The sequence below is a fragment of the Panthera tigris genome, chromosome B4 (genome assembly GCF_018350195.1).
Source record: "Panthera tigris isolate Pti1 chromosome B4, P.tigris_Pti1_mat1.1, whole genome shotgun sequence".
NCBI lineage: Eukaryota > Metazoa > Chordata > Mammalia > Carnivora > Felidae > Panthera > Panthera tigris.
Window position 1 is genome coordinate 121629634 of NC_056666.1, and position 14665 is coordinate 121644298.

At 40.2% G+C, this 14665-nt stretch overlaps 1 protein-coding gene across 4 annotated transcripts in view; it reads right to left on the bottom strand.

The window, feature by feature from the left end:
• The window catches only part of IGF1 (insulin like growth factor 1), a 72713-nt gene extending 66077 nt beyond the window's left edge, over positions 1-6636 (bottom strand). For 2 of the 4 annotated variants that reach the window (XM_042993049.1, XM_042993047.1), the window contains exons 1-2: positions 6382-6636; positions 1586-1742 (exon numbers count right to left, since the gene is read on the bottom strand). In XM_042993049.1, coding sequence (XP_042848983.1) covers positions 1586-1742; positions 6382-6444 — 220 coding nt within the window. In that variant the 5' untranslated portion in view covers positions 6445-6636. Of the gene's footprint in view, positions 1-1585; positions 1743-4433; positions 4460-6381 lie in introns of those variants that run through there. The other 2 variants (XM_042993050.1, XM_042993048.1) reach the window with 1 other exon arrangement.
• Between the last annotated feature and the right edge of the window lie 8029 nt (positions 6637-14665).

Genomic DNA, 14665 nt, shown 5'->3' on the forward strand with positions numbered 1-14665 from the left:
AAAATCTCTTGAGCATAATAAGTGGAATGACTTATTCATTTTTTATATGTGGATCAGTAGCAGCAAAATAAAGAGTAATGACAACCCACCATTCGGTGATGTTGATGTAACACATTTGCCTTTCACTGGATATTTCAAAGGTAAAACAGGTCTGCTATTTTAAAATTACCCACCCAATGAACTCATTCATCTGCACTACAACAGAGAACCAGATAGAATTGCTTTGTTGGGAGAAAAATACCTGAATTCACTCTATTGAAGCATTAGCTGGAAACAGAGAGGGGGAATTTACTCATTCAAGTATAGAAAGCACTTCTCATTCTCTGTTAGTAGTTGTTTAAAGACTGTTTGTTGCCAAATCTGTGATGAGTACCCATCAGTCCTCCACCAGCCTCTCCTTTCCCATCTCCCCGACTCATCACAGACTGCTATATTCAGGACCCTTCCCCTAGTCTCTCTCTCTCTCTCTCTCTCTCTCTCTCTCTCTCTCTCTGTCACACACACACACACACACACACACACACACACACACACACACACAAGCACACGCCACCTTCCCCAGGAAGAAGATGAGAGAGACTTGAAGTCTGTGAGTCATCAGACGAGCTATTCAAAGCTTAGTGGGCAACTGAGGTAAGCTGTCTACACTCGAGTGATAATGAACCTCTAAGAATGATTCATGCTCACTGAGGACCTGAACAACAGTTTCCTGGAACTCTCTAAAATTCCAAACAATTATATAGAATGAGCAATTGGCTTTAAATCTTTCACTGTCCTATAATGTACAATTTGATAGGTACCTCTGAGGTAGATTCTTTAAGTGGTCAGTTCCCCCAGGCAACATTGAGTTATATTTGTGTTTATTATTTGGAAACATTGAGTTGGCTGTCTATTTTTTATTGACTGTCAACATTTTAATCACCTGAGATCTACTTATGGGATAAGTAACCCCACACTTGTCAGAAACCCTTTTCCAGATGGAGAGTCCCAGAGAAAAGCTAAGTCAAAGGAAGGCAATAACCAAAAAAATCAAGGTCAATTTGCATAGAGGACAAATTAATATGGCATTTGAGTTTGCATTTAGAGACTGTCTGTGTATTTGCAAATGTGCCTTTGAGTGAAGTTCACCTTCTGTTCCTGGTGATTTCATATTGCGTGGAGACATCTGGGATGTGCCCCCTTAATTCTTTCTCCAAGTTCCCCTTACTATTTTACTCCAAATTACCTAGCACTTGTTTCCATATGTTTATATGTGCACCCACAGATCTTGAGACAAAAAAACCCGCAATCCTCTAGGCTCCATCTTGTCCCATCCTTTCACTGAAAGGAAAGGAATAGTGAGGGTAGAGCACAATAGATTTGGGAAAGCTCTCAGCAGGAAGTAGTTAAAAGACAAACTGCTAAGGAGGAAAATTCCATCCTAAATCTGCAAAACCTGCCACAGCCCCGTTGAAACACTAGGCTTACTTTAAGGTGAAGAATCTCAGAGGCTGAGGACGGCTGCCAGCCACGGGCAGTCATTCAGTTATTCACACACTCCCTGAGGTTGTAAATCCACAGAGCAGTGAGAGGGAGGGCTACTTACTGAAATAAAAACCCCTGTCTCCACACACGAACTGAAGAGCGTCCACCAACTCAGCCCCACAGAGCGTCTCTGGTCCAGCTGTGGCAGAGCTGGTGAAGGTGAGCAAGCACAGGCCCAGATAGAAGAGATGAGAGGGGGACATGATGTGCATCTTTACCTGCCAAAAACACAGAAGAATGGTCATGTTTCCTCCCTGGTCCTTGCAAGGGCAGTGTGGGTGAGGCAAAGGTACATTGCCCCCCTGCCCCTCCCCTCACACACACATTCTGTTACTGCCATTAGTCAGAACTACCCTGCACAAAAGTGCATCAGAGTGCATGGCAGACCATAGGGTGGTGTGGACGGATCATGTCTTGGCATCAAACAACCTGTGTTTAATCCCCTTGCCACTGTGGACTTTTTTCGAACCCCTTCTTTACAGATTCCTATTACAATTCAATGAGATAAAACATCTAGAAACATTTACTATGTAAATGAAAAATGCTATTATTGCAGTAGAATCCCACACCACTCAGAGATCCTGGTAAACCTTCTGAATTTTCAAAGGTTAAACTATGCTCAGTCCAGATTTGGGGCCAAATACATTTTATTAATTTAAATTCTCTAAAGATTGGCCATTCAAAGATGACATATGCAGTCGTTATGGACCAGAATATGAAGTTAACTAGAACATCATTCCCCAGCTACTTATTAAAAAGAATTTACTGTGGATAAAAGAGGACTTGTGAAAATACTGTATGTCGTTATAGGGTGGTTTTTTTTTTTTTTTTAATTTTTCACTTAATGAGAGAGAGAAAGAGAGAAACAGAGACAGAGAGAAGCACAAAGAGAGAAACTTTTTACCTAGGGAATATCAGTAGTTAACACAACCACAAGTGGAAGTGAAAATATGAACAGAAACTGGAGAAATACGAGGATTTAGGAATGAAATTGGCTCATGCTAAGTAGACCCTTCACCTTCTGTATTCTAATGCCTTCTGTGTCAAGTGCACTATCAAATCAACGTATGTGTAGATATTGCCTTTCAAGAACAGGGCATTAAGCTCAAAACCTGCAAAAGACTTCCTTTTTTTTTTTTTTTTTTTTTGTCACAGGAATTGTGACTTCATGTCTCGGAGGGACTTATGTGTCACTGTATCCATTTTACAGCAAAATATACCAAGGGACCCCTGGTTGACTTATTTAGCCAATAATAGAAGCCAAATGGCAGCCTTGCCTAAAGCAAGATTTCTGTGGCTCAAGGCTCCATCCACTCTCAGAGTAGTAGTGATCACTAACTTTCCCACATTGCTACTTGTGGCACAAAGATGTGGTTTCTTCCAGGAAGACTCCCAAGGCAAGTAGCTTCATCTCTTTCAGATGCATTTACTTTCAGTGGCCTTGGATGAGTCACTGACAGGATGTAAGCGAGGGACCCTGTCAAAAGGGTCATGGAGTTACGCTGGAAGTGATCATTATAAAAAGAGGCTTTTCTGAACCTCACAGTAGAGGCCGGTCCATTCAACCCCATCCCTTTTGGAGAAACAGACTCCATCATTTGTCCTCCTTGCCCTCCTAACTCTCAACTTAATGGCTCTCTACATCAGTGGCAGACTTTACTCCATCATTCTAATTAAGATTTCCATTTTTGTGGCCAGACCTTCAGCTCAGAAATTGGGAAAAAACCTTAAACCCCTGACTCTTGTTAACACAACGTAAATATTTAGTTAATGCTTGTAAAATAGTTTAAGATGAAAAGTGCCCTCTGTTTGCAGATCATCATAAATAATGACCGTAAAATAGAAGAGAAGGTAAACACCCAACCGAACATCTCTTCCATTTTCTCAGGAGGATCTCTGCCTGGAAGCCCTCTGCCACCACATAGCCAAAGCCACCAGGACTGCTGGGCACAGGTCATCAGCCAATCTGCATTGGTCTTAGTTATAAAATAATTGGTGGGGGCTTTCCCCTTCAATACTTCCAGTGGAAATCTCAACAATTCCAACCCAACTGGACTTCACTGCGTTTTTCAAAAGAGCAAACTCCAAACTGATCTTACAGAACATACCCCACACTCTGGCAATGGGCCATTTTTAGAATGTATGCTAGTCTACCTGTCTCACTTCTCCATCTCTCCCTTCTTTGTTGAGTTTATAGTAATGCCGAGGGCCAAGCACCTGCAACTGTAGATGCCTTGAAGTTCTTTAGTTTTCGTGAAATCCAGGGAAAGAGGTAGCCTTAGTGAATTGAGAACTTCGGGAGATGTCAAAACTGTATTTTCCATAGTTATTTCTGGTATGACACATATAACCCCAACAATACCTATAGATCACTAACATTTAAGAATTTGAGATTGATTTTATATAGATTTTTCTTTTTCCTTTTCTTTTTTGCTGAGTTATATTGTTAGATAAATATCAGCACTTTTATCTCTAGGACAGGATAGAACCTCTACTGCATTTTCCTTTAGTTCAGAGAACAGTCCAGTACACCCACAGAGAACCAGAGAATTTTATCACATCATGTTCCCCTAAAAGAAAACAATAACAAACTCGCTTAGGAGTTAAAAGTTTGAAACAAGTGGCCCCATATGTTCATCCTTTTCTTGGTCTTTTATTTTGCCAAACACAAAAGAAACAGAGAAAGGAAAGATACAGAGAGAAAGGAAAGAAGAACCAGAAAGAGAAGGAGAGAAAAAAAGGGGAAAAACATCAGAACATTGTTTCTCAAAAATCATTCACATTTTCAAAATTTAAAAGACCTTTCTTTTTATCTTAAATAAATGGAATATCAATTGATTCCAGATGTCTGGGCTACAACAAAAATGCCCAGCAAAATTTCAGGGCAATAGTCATAAGAAAATACTCACTGTAGGTGTAACCATTTTTGTTTGTTCCAGATCTTTTACAGCAGGTCAGGGTGGGTATTATGAGGCTGATGTGAATAGAAAACAGGACTTAAAAACATGTGCTGCTTTGTGGGTGGGGCTTGTGAAAGCATCTAGTTACATTTGGACACCCAGGCAGGTATGCTATTAGCCTGGGTAAACTGCCTTTTGTCCATTCAAACAATGAACAAATTGCACAGCTGGGATTTGAGTCAATCTTTTCCTCCCAATCAAGGCACCAATTTCCATTGTGTGCCTATTGTAGCCACCCTGAACAGTGACCCAAGCTCCAGTCTTCTGCCTTACCCTCTTCCCTCTGACTCAAACACTTGCAAATATCTTGAGACTCAGTACAATCAAGTTGTGAATGCTGCCTCTAGGCAGGACACCTTTACTTACTGAATTATGTTTGAAGGATCACACGGCTTCCTCAAACCACTTACTGCTCCAGGAATGGGGGGAAAGCAATAACTTATTGCTAGCTTTACTTCTGAAAAGTTCATCTGGAGACAGTTTTCTAAACTTGTAATTAATGCAGAATAACACTCAACAACCTCTTTTATGAATATCTAAGTAGGGAGACAAAAACCCTAGCTGTAAGATCGCCTGATCTATCTATCTATCTATCTATCTATCTATCTATCCACACATATATATACACACACATATATATGGATATATATACACATACATATATATATATACATATATATATATATACGCACACACACACATACATGCATATACATATAGAGAGACTTCATTTCTTTTAAAAGCAAAGTACCCATCATGTGGCTTTGTATCTTGAGGGTAGCAGAATCAGGTGCCTGACAAAGCTGTATCCCTAACTCCTAAGCCACTTACTTGACTAAGAAAAGTCCTAGTGGTGGAGTATTTGAAAGCAGCGAATGAATGCTGTACTAAGTGCAGGGACGTTTTATGAATTGAGCTCTTAGGCAATTGCATCGAGAAGCCAGTGACAGCGGCTTAAAAGTGCTTGCAAATTGGAAAAACACAAGTCTTGAAGGATATAATTTTGCTGAGAATGGAAACTTGAACTAGGGCCAGTGATTGGAAACGAGAAGTTGGCATTAACAACAGCAGCCAAATTTACCTAAAGAGACTTTACAACACCGAGTATAAAATCAGAGTGTTACAACATGAAACCCTAAGTCCAAACTTCGCCCATGATAGTCCTCTTCAAAAGAGAAAACTTAGACATGCAGTTGCTAGAAAGTTTTCCCTCTCCGTATATACAGTATGCATTTGTTTAAATTATACGAATATGCGAGGTCAGCAAGAATTGTCAAGGAGTTCTTTTTCGGAAGAGCAAATTAAACTTCACTCTAACTTTGACTCTCTGGGCATAAGTGCAGAGAGTTCTGGGACCTTAGCTCCAAAGATCATATTTAAAAGCTTTAATATCATCTAAAAGATAACTCTTCGTATGTGCCTTGTAATAAAAAGTCCAGTCCTGACAAGTTACACACACACACACACACACACACACACACACACACATACACACACACACATACACACACATACACACACGAACATGGTCTTAAAAATAAAACATCTGCACCTGCAAAAAAAATCCAAAAGTTCATATCCATGCTCTACACTCTTTAACCATAGACAGGATTTAAAGGAATCTTCTATAAGGACACCACTGAAGCCCTGCAGAAGTGGAGGATTTAGCACAAGTACCTTGCAATAGTTTCTACTCATACAGATATCTGTGCAAAGGCATCCATCTCCCGGAGCTATTTTTTCAGATCCCACAGAAATGCATATTCAGCAATTTATAAATAACTCCCAGTTCCGAAACAATGAAAATTCTAAAGTGAATAACATTTCTAGGCAGAAGCAAACAGTACACAATTTAAAGAAAATTCCCCAATGACTTTAAAGAGTAAGAAATATTTACCTTCAAGAAATCACAAAAGCAGCACTTAAATAATTGGGTTGGAAGACTGCTGATTTTTCCCATTGCTTCTGAAGTGCAAAGTCTGGAAATGAATTGCTTAGCAGGAATAATGAGGCAAAAAGAAATCCAGAGAGATGGGAGATGTTGAGAGCAATGTCACATTTCAATTTTGAGGACTTTATTCCATTGCGCAGGCTCTATCTGCTCTGAATTTAGCAGTGACAGTGAGATTTAGCAAACAGAAGAGGGATTTAGAGAAAATCCTCACATTTATCTACAAAACACAGACACTGTAGACAGGAAACAGCTGGGGGAACATTTGCCTTCTCTCTCTCTCCCTCTTCTGGCAAAGTTATCGAGTAAGGACTTTTTTGGGCATGGTGACAAATAACATCATACCTTTGCATTTTAAAACTAGAGCACAGAAGCATTTTTTTCCCTTAAAAGAATGTGTGTTAGTGACAGGGTTAGCAGACATTAAAATACTGATGCTGCCATAGAAAATAAGGATCTGTTCTCTGATTAACTTTCTGCTGGGCAGGGAGACACATCTGCTAATACACCTTACCAGTATTAAAGGAACATACGATGGAGGATGGGCAAACGTTTTTATATTCTAGAGCAAATGCAAAATTAAAAGACAGAAATGAAGAAAAAAACCAGCTCGAGCAAACCCTATAATTTTAACCCTGAAATGACCAGGGTAAACTAGGTTGGAAGATAGCACTGGGGTGACCCCTTGTCCTAGTTGCCAAGCAAGGGGAATGATCTCATTTCCTAGAACCTAGAAAAGGGGCAGGCAGCATTGCAATTGGCTCCCTTTAGGACACTGTCTCATGCTTTTTGCCCACAACAGGGCAAAGACTTTGCTGAGCTGTAAAGCCAATTGAAAAAATAAAATTTTTTTCTTCCTTTCTCCGCTAGGCTTCCTATCAACCCCCCAGGGGAAGGGCACCTGAGGGGCAAACTATTTTTCCATTGTTCGTGTTTTTCTGCATAACTTGAACCTGTGTGTGTGTGTGTGTGTGTGTGTGTGTGTGTGTGTGTTTTCTTTCTCCAATGTTTGTGTATTCTAAATAACACCAGCTGGCTAGCAATACCCTCTCAAGGGTTATGATGTCATTTAAATCCCTCAACTGGATGAGTGGCCGGCAACATGGTCCAAGCCAGCTGTTTTGCTATTTATAATGTATACTTGCCTTTGCCATTGAGAATCAAGTTCTGATCTTTTGTCAATACAGTTTGTACCAATTGCTCTTTGGTTTTGTGAGATAGTAGATAAGAAAGTAGATTATGAAATAAGGTTGCAAAAGCCCAGATCAGACATAACACTTTCCCTAGATGTCTATCCAGGGATGGTTTCCCGGGTTGGTGGAAATAACCTGGACCTTGTGTTTCTCTCTCGTGATTCTCAGGGGCCTCGATGGCTCTGACGCAACAACTAAAACAGAGGTCTGCTCCAAACCCTAGTCTGGACCTTTATGGTGTCCTGTGGCCAGAAATTTGTTTGCAGAGGTGAGTGTCCTCAAAGGAAAACCTGGTTGGTTTTGCAAGGGGGTTGGGTTTGGTCAAGTCTTCTGTGTAGTTAATAACTCGTGGCAATGTTTACCTTCCAGAAAGAAAAACTGGAAATCTGGAGTCATGCTGTTTGGATGGTGCATTATATTCAGCATCATTTAGTGAGTGTCTACTATGTGCCCAGCTGCATGCATTGCAGTCAAGGCCCCCACGGGGCTTTCAGCTGAGTGGCAGAGCCAGAGAGGAAAATGTCACTGTCATGTGGCGGGTATGTGCTCTTGTAAAAATACAAACAGTACACACCGAAAGGGAGTAAAAAATTCTCTAGAAAGATGGGGAAGTGAAACTCTTTGGAAATCCAGAATGAGGGATGTGTCACGAGAGGGTTTGGGGTACAACGTTGGGAAGTTTCAGTGGATTTGATGTGACCTGAAGAGTGTATACAAATACACATCAGCGGGAGGTGGCCTGGTAGGCAGCTGCAGGTGTGTGGGCAATTCCTGTCCTAAAGAATAACTCAGATCTTCCTTTAATGAGCTCCTCTCTGTGCACTTAATTTATGACATGATTTACCAAAAATCCTTTCTGCAGCCTTTGTGGACCATGCCCTTTGTGAAAAACAAAGCCCACCCTTTCGTGGACATTGATGATATAGATTGTATTGAGCCAAACAGCTGTACCTATTTCCCAGGTAGAAAGAACTGCATTTTCCAAGCGTGCAGTCAGGTCTTGGCTGGAGTCTCGGTGCTGAGTGCCTTGCTCCACCACTGGACACCTTCACAGGTGAAGGCCAGGACGTTCCAACTGCAGTGTTAGCACATTTTAATCTTTCCAAGATGTCCTAGAGGCTCACTGCATTTCTCCAAGGCCGTAACCCAGTCTGATGTACTCTCTCGGCATATGCATTGTGCACAGATCACCTTATCCCCAACCATTTCGTGTGAAAGGCTGTTTGGGACACAGGACACATATTGTTCCGTCAGACGCTGTGCTCCTGCGATATCGACACACTGACTCACAGTCTCTTGGTTTTATAACCCCAATTACCCTTAAAGGATAATTGGGTTTTAATTTATGTCCCAGTTTTTATGTCACAATCAAAGAAAACTGAAATTTCAGTGAGTCGTAATTATCATCAGCTGTGCTGTGGAAACATTCCGATGTGAGCTCTCAGTTTCCAATAGGGAAAGCAATTTCCTGAAGTGATTATTGTATACTTCGATGTGGAGAATGGTCTGTATTTCTGGGTAGGGTGAGCCAGCAATGGAGCGGGGCAATAATTCCTAGAGAAATGGAATTTCTTTGCTAATTCCACGAGTCAATATGAAAGCGAAAGGGCAATAAATGTGCCACATGATTACCTTTTAATAACTGAGGGCTGTACCTGTTTAGGAAAAAAAGAAATGAAATGTATCTATTACCAGACAGTCCAAGGTGGTAGTAAATCTGATCCTAGGAAAAGTTCAGATCATGAAGTCCCATGGGGAGAGAAACATACGGGGTCATTCTAAAATTACTGAATGATTATGTAGTCTCCTGTCTGGAACAATCTGACAGTTAGGTATGGGAACCGTGTGCCACCAAAATAGCTAACTGCAAGGATGTGCTCATCATGAGAACATCCACTCCTGGAAATTCAGAGATTCACAGTTTCACCTTTTGCATGTGTAATGCCTATGGGATATAAATAACTCTCCCCTAGAGCCGGCTTCTTGAGTAGCGTATTTGCATAAAGCTGCAGCCTCAGAAGACTTCTGACACCTCTCTTTAAACAAACAAACAAAAAAGTTGTTCATCTCCTTAAAGAGCAGGCTGATGGAAATTCACACAACGCAGTGGGCAAGGCCCAGTCTTCACTCTTTTTTTCTCAAAACATGTTCCCAGCGTTCCCTGGGTCAACTGCAGAGGAACTCACCCAAAAGGCAATTTCGTATCCATGTACAATAGGGCATATTTACAATTTATTTCATTAATGGCTTTGCTGACTCCCAAGAAATGCTCAGGATGGATATTTAGAGGGAAGGGGACTTTGGGATCAGAGAAACAGTGAGGTGTAAGGTTCTAGGGCCACCTACCAGGCAAAGAACATAGGGAACTCTTGGATGTATGTCTTAGACCATGATTTATTGGGACGGTTAGTCTGGAAGCGTATTCTGCAATGTTTGAAATCAAACGTTTGTCAGTTCAGAATGTAAAACTCAGAGAAGAAGGCTGGACCTCAAAAATACAACATGCTGCTGAACGAGGGCACCAATGTCAGCTCCGAGAGATCTGCTCAGAAGGAGCTCTGTTATTCTTTAGGACGATCTTTAGCTCAAATGAACTGCTTTAAATCCTTAGAGGAGCATTTTCCCCACAGCTAGGGAAAACGGTAATAGCGAGAAGAGATCTTCTCACTAAATAAATCAGTGCTTTCTTTTCAACATCAAACTTGGATCCCATTTCTTCTAAAATGTCAAAAGGGCAAATGCTGAAAACAGTCAGAAGCAAAACTGTTGTGGTTTGGGGAGCAAAAGAATTCTTCGTAATGGCAGACAAGGAGTCACTGCATGGGGCGGGGATGTCTTGGTGCAGTGAGAGAACCCGAGGGCGCCACAATTGCCCCAAGTTAAATAGAAAGTGGGGAAAGGAGATACCAATTCCAAACTTCAGCGGAAGTACCCACATACGCACTTTCTTTTGGAATCGAAAAATGTGCGCGCCGCCTAGTGGCCTGCAGGGAAAGTGCCAGGGCAATCTTCGTGGTTAATGTGTGGAATTTGGGAGGAGTGGGGCGTTTTGAAAAGCTCCGGATTCAAATAGACTTTAAGCTGCACTAATCTTTAATCTTTTCATCTTTTTGAAATAAATAAGCTGGGTCTTTGATTCGCTGTAGTTTTAAAAAGGGGAAGAGAGCTAAGGGGAGAGAAAGATGATAAACTTAGCGAGGGCACACATGTCTTTCCCGTGACTGCAGTCCCAATGCTGAGCTCCTGGTATGGGTTCAAAACATTTTGTTGATTTAATGAAAGTCCGGAAAGTAAGTGATGATAAAGGTAAACTATTTCACGTGAAAACTTTAATAAATTCTCTTGCAGGTGAATAAGAAAAATGAAGGGGGGGGGCATCGATGGATAGAAAAGTGACTTACTTGTTTAATGAAACAAATTTAGGTGCTTGTAAGTGGATCTCAAATCCACTCTTCCTGTCTGCTCTATGCTCATCACCGTTCAAAATAAGGGCTTTTACACTGATGGTCAAAGACAGGGCATTAAAGAGTCACGCAAGTGTGGGTGTAGTTTTATTGTCAATTCTTTCTACCCTAAGTTTACCAGGGAGAAAATCTCAGTTTGGTACCAGCCTGCCTTCACTGCCTCTCTAACATTTCCTAATCTTCCTGTCTGATTACAACAAACAAACAAACAAACAAACAAACATGGACCTTAAGCCCAAAGGCTTTGCGTGCAGCGGTTTTATCCAGAATTTAAAAGTACTATTTTGTTTTCATGGAGTTTATTTTTAAGGATAACTTCTTTTTAAGGCAATTGATGCTGTTTTTGAAATAGATATTTTAAATCTCAGATTCTTTCAGAATCTAACTTAGCATCTAACTTTTAAAAAATCAATTTAAGAAAAAAAATTAAGTAAGTAGATAATATAGGTGGCCAACAGTTATGACCAAAAAACAAATATGTAATTGATATTTGAATATCTGATGTTTGAAAATCACTGTGGTAGACTCTGCCATGTGTTGGGGAAAAAAAGTTCATAGCCACAATGAAAAGGTATGGAACAAAGACCCTGCATGTAAAAAATGCTACCATATAAATGTATTGATTACGTTTCTTAATAATTTAAATACCCTTTAAACTCACACTCATTTTTATTCCAGTCTTTCATAGAGCTTAGAGATGTTGAAAAAGGAGTGAATAGCATTTGAGTTAGGTCTTGAGGCATGAGTTCACGTCCAAGATGAAAAAAAAAAAAAATCAGTAAAGGCTATTCTGGGCAGAAGGAACAGCTTGGACAAAGTTATATAGGAATGAAGAGGTACCCATTGTTGGGGGGATGTGGGGGGATGAGGCTGCAGCTATGCTCTCAGACTTCTGCACTGTGGAAACCCTTTTGTCTTCTTTCACCATCAGTAGTCCTTGCTTGGCTACGAGACTGGAAAATAGTCTTAATTCTCTCATGATACAAAGATTTGTACGTAGCTGAATCTGTGATTACCTCTGGGAATAGCATTGTGCCTCAAGGTAAATATGCAAGAACAAACCTGGGTTACATTATAACATAGGTCAATTTGAGCAGTGCTAGGTGAGAAAGACTGAGGTATCTATTGGTCACCCAATGGTCTTGCCAGAGCTTCCATTTTGAAAGATTAAATTGTGTGTATACTTTGGTAAGTAGGTTTTAATGGAAAAATGAAATAATTATATTTGATAAAGATTTTGCACAATAAGTCAGAAAGGTCTTATTTCTGGTGAGACCTGAATTTGCTATAAAAACCGGTTCATGAGAGCATCCCACTCTTTATGTGGGTCAATCAGGGAAGTTTTGTTGTTCTCTTTGAGAGCATGGGGTGAAAGGAGGCTATGGACACCTTACAGGCAGGGATTCAGATATGCCTATAACACACTTTGCTATTTTTCACAACACCTGCTATAGGCCTCAGCTTCTTCCAGAACTCAACATAAATATTTAAACCCAGTTGTATTGATCAGAGTTCTCCAGAGAAACAGAACCAATAGGATCTCTCTCTCTCTCTCTCAATGTATTTTAAGGAATTGGTACATATGAATGTGAAGGCTTAGCAAGTCTAAAATCTGCAGGATAGGCCAGCAGGTTGGAGACTCAGGGAAGAGTTGCAGTTTGAATCCAAAGGTGGTCTGCTGGTAGAATTCCCTCTTCTTCCGTGGAGGCCTTCACCTAATTGGATGAGGCCTACCCACTTTATGGAGGGTAATCTGCTTTTACTCAAAGTATACTGATTTAAATATTAATATCATCTAAAAATTACCTTCACAGGGGCGCCTGGGTGACTCAGTCAGTTGAGTGTCCAACTCTCAGTTTCGGCTCAGGTCATGATCTCACAGCTGGTGGGTTCGAGCCCTGCATTTGGCTCTGCACTGACAGTGTGGAGCCTGCTTGGGATTCTCTCTTCTTCTCTCTCTGCCCTTCCTTCACATTCTCTGTCTCTCTCAAAATACATAAATAAACTTAAAAATAATAAAAGTTCAAAAATAAAAAATTAACTTCACAAAACATCTAGAATGTGACCAAATATATGGCTACTGTGGCTTAGCCAAGCTGACATATATATTAATATCACACCACTGGTTCTCCAAAGGTACATTCACTAGTCCTCCCTCACTAAAATTGAACAATAATAATTGTCTTTTCCTGGCAGAAAAGAAAACTCAAGTTAATGGATTATATTTCCCAATTCTAAGTTTTCTTCCTATACATTTTTCTTAAACCTTTGGCTCCTGCACTCACTGTTCCCTGATTATTGGTAAAAGGAAGTCACAGGGCACTTGCCTTGTCCATGTCATTATATTTTATGAAGATACTTCTCACTGGTGACAAAAAACAATAACAGTTTTTTTTCCCTACCACTAATGGGAACAAATATACATAACACACATACACATACACTCACACAACTCTAACGTATGCACACAATAACACTCAAACATCAGTGCTTAGTTTCTCTAGATAATAAGTGTATTCATTCTCTTATTTTAAAAATAGCTGTTTCGATCACTGGAGAGAAGTTTCAGGCCTATGGTGGTGTTTGGGTAGGATGATGTCTTGCCTTTTTGCAAAACGGGAGAGAAATTTCCCACATGCTTCTGCCTCCAGAGACTGACTCCATGCCTGGCTTTTTGGGGCTGATGCTCTTTTCAGATTCAGGAAGACAAGTGGTATTTTAACTTTCTTCTTAATACTTTCCTGCATTTTCCAATTATTATTATTATTGTTATTTTATATTCAGCAGGTATTACTTTTATAGTCAATAAAAGTCTCAAAAATTTTATTGAAAATGTCATCTGTCCTTAGTATTGACTGAATAGGAGCATATATGCATTTGTGTTTGAGAAGATGTGTATCTAGTAACTCGGTTTACCTCTGCAAATATTTTGGACTTCTGTGATTACTATCTTGGTCTTGGCTTACTTATGTGATGTGGATACACACTCACTCATCAAACCTCACCCTCATTCTTCCACCTTCCTTTATAATGTCTGAAAAGCTCAGCCCCTTCCTCTCAATTTGCCCAGCATTGTTTTAGATTGGATTAATGAATTCCTGGATTATTGCATGGGCTCCTAACAAGTCTTCCCTCATGTCATTCTAGCCAATTCTGGTTTCTAGAATCATCCTCCTCAAATGCCATGTTCATGTGTTTCACATTGCCTCAGAGTCCCTTGGCCACATCTAAGTCTTTCTCCTCCCATTCAAAACACCCCCTTTCCCAGTAGCCTCCTCTCTTGATAATGCTCATCATGGCTTCTTCATAACCTGTTGTTGTCCACTAGCATATCCCTAGTCCCAGCATAGTGCTTGCTTTTTAATAGGCTCTCAGTGTATATTTGTTAATTAACAATGACAATAACTACTGGTATTATTAAGTATATATTATATTCAGTTCTTTATTTCATATTACTTTAATTGTATCACTTAATTCTCACATATCCCAATGAAATACTCTATTACCATTTTCATGTCAAAGTGCCTGGCACCCTTCTTAGAACATAATCAGATTCTCAAAAGTATTTGTTGG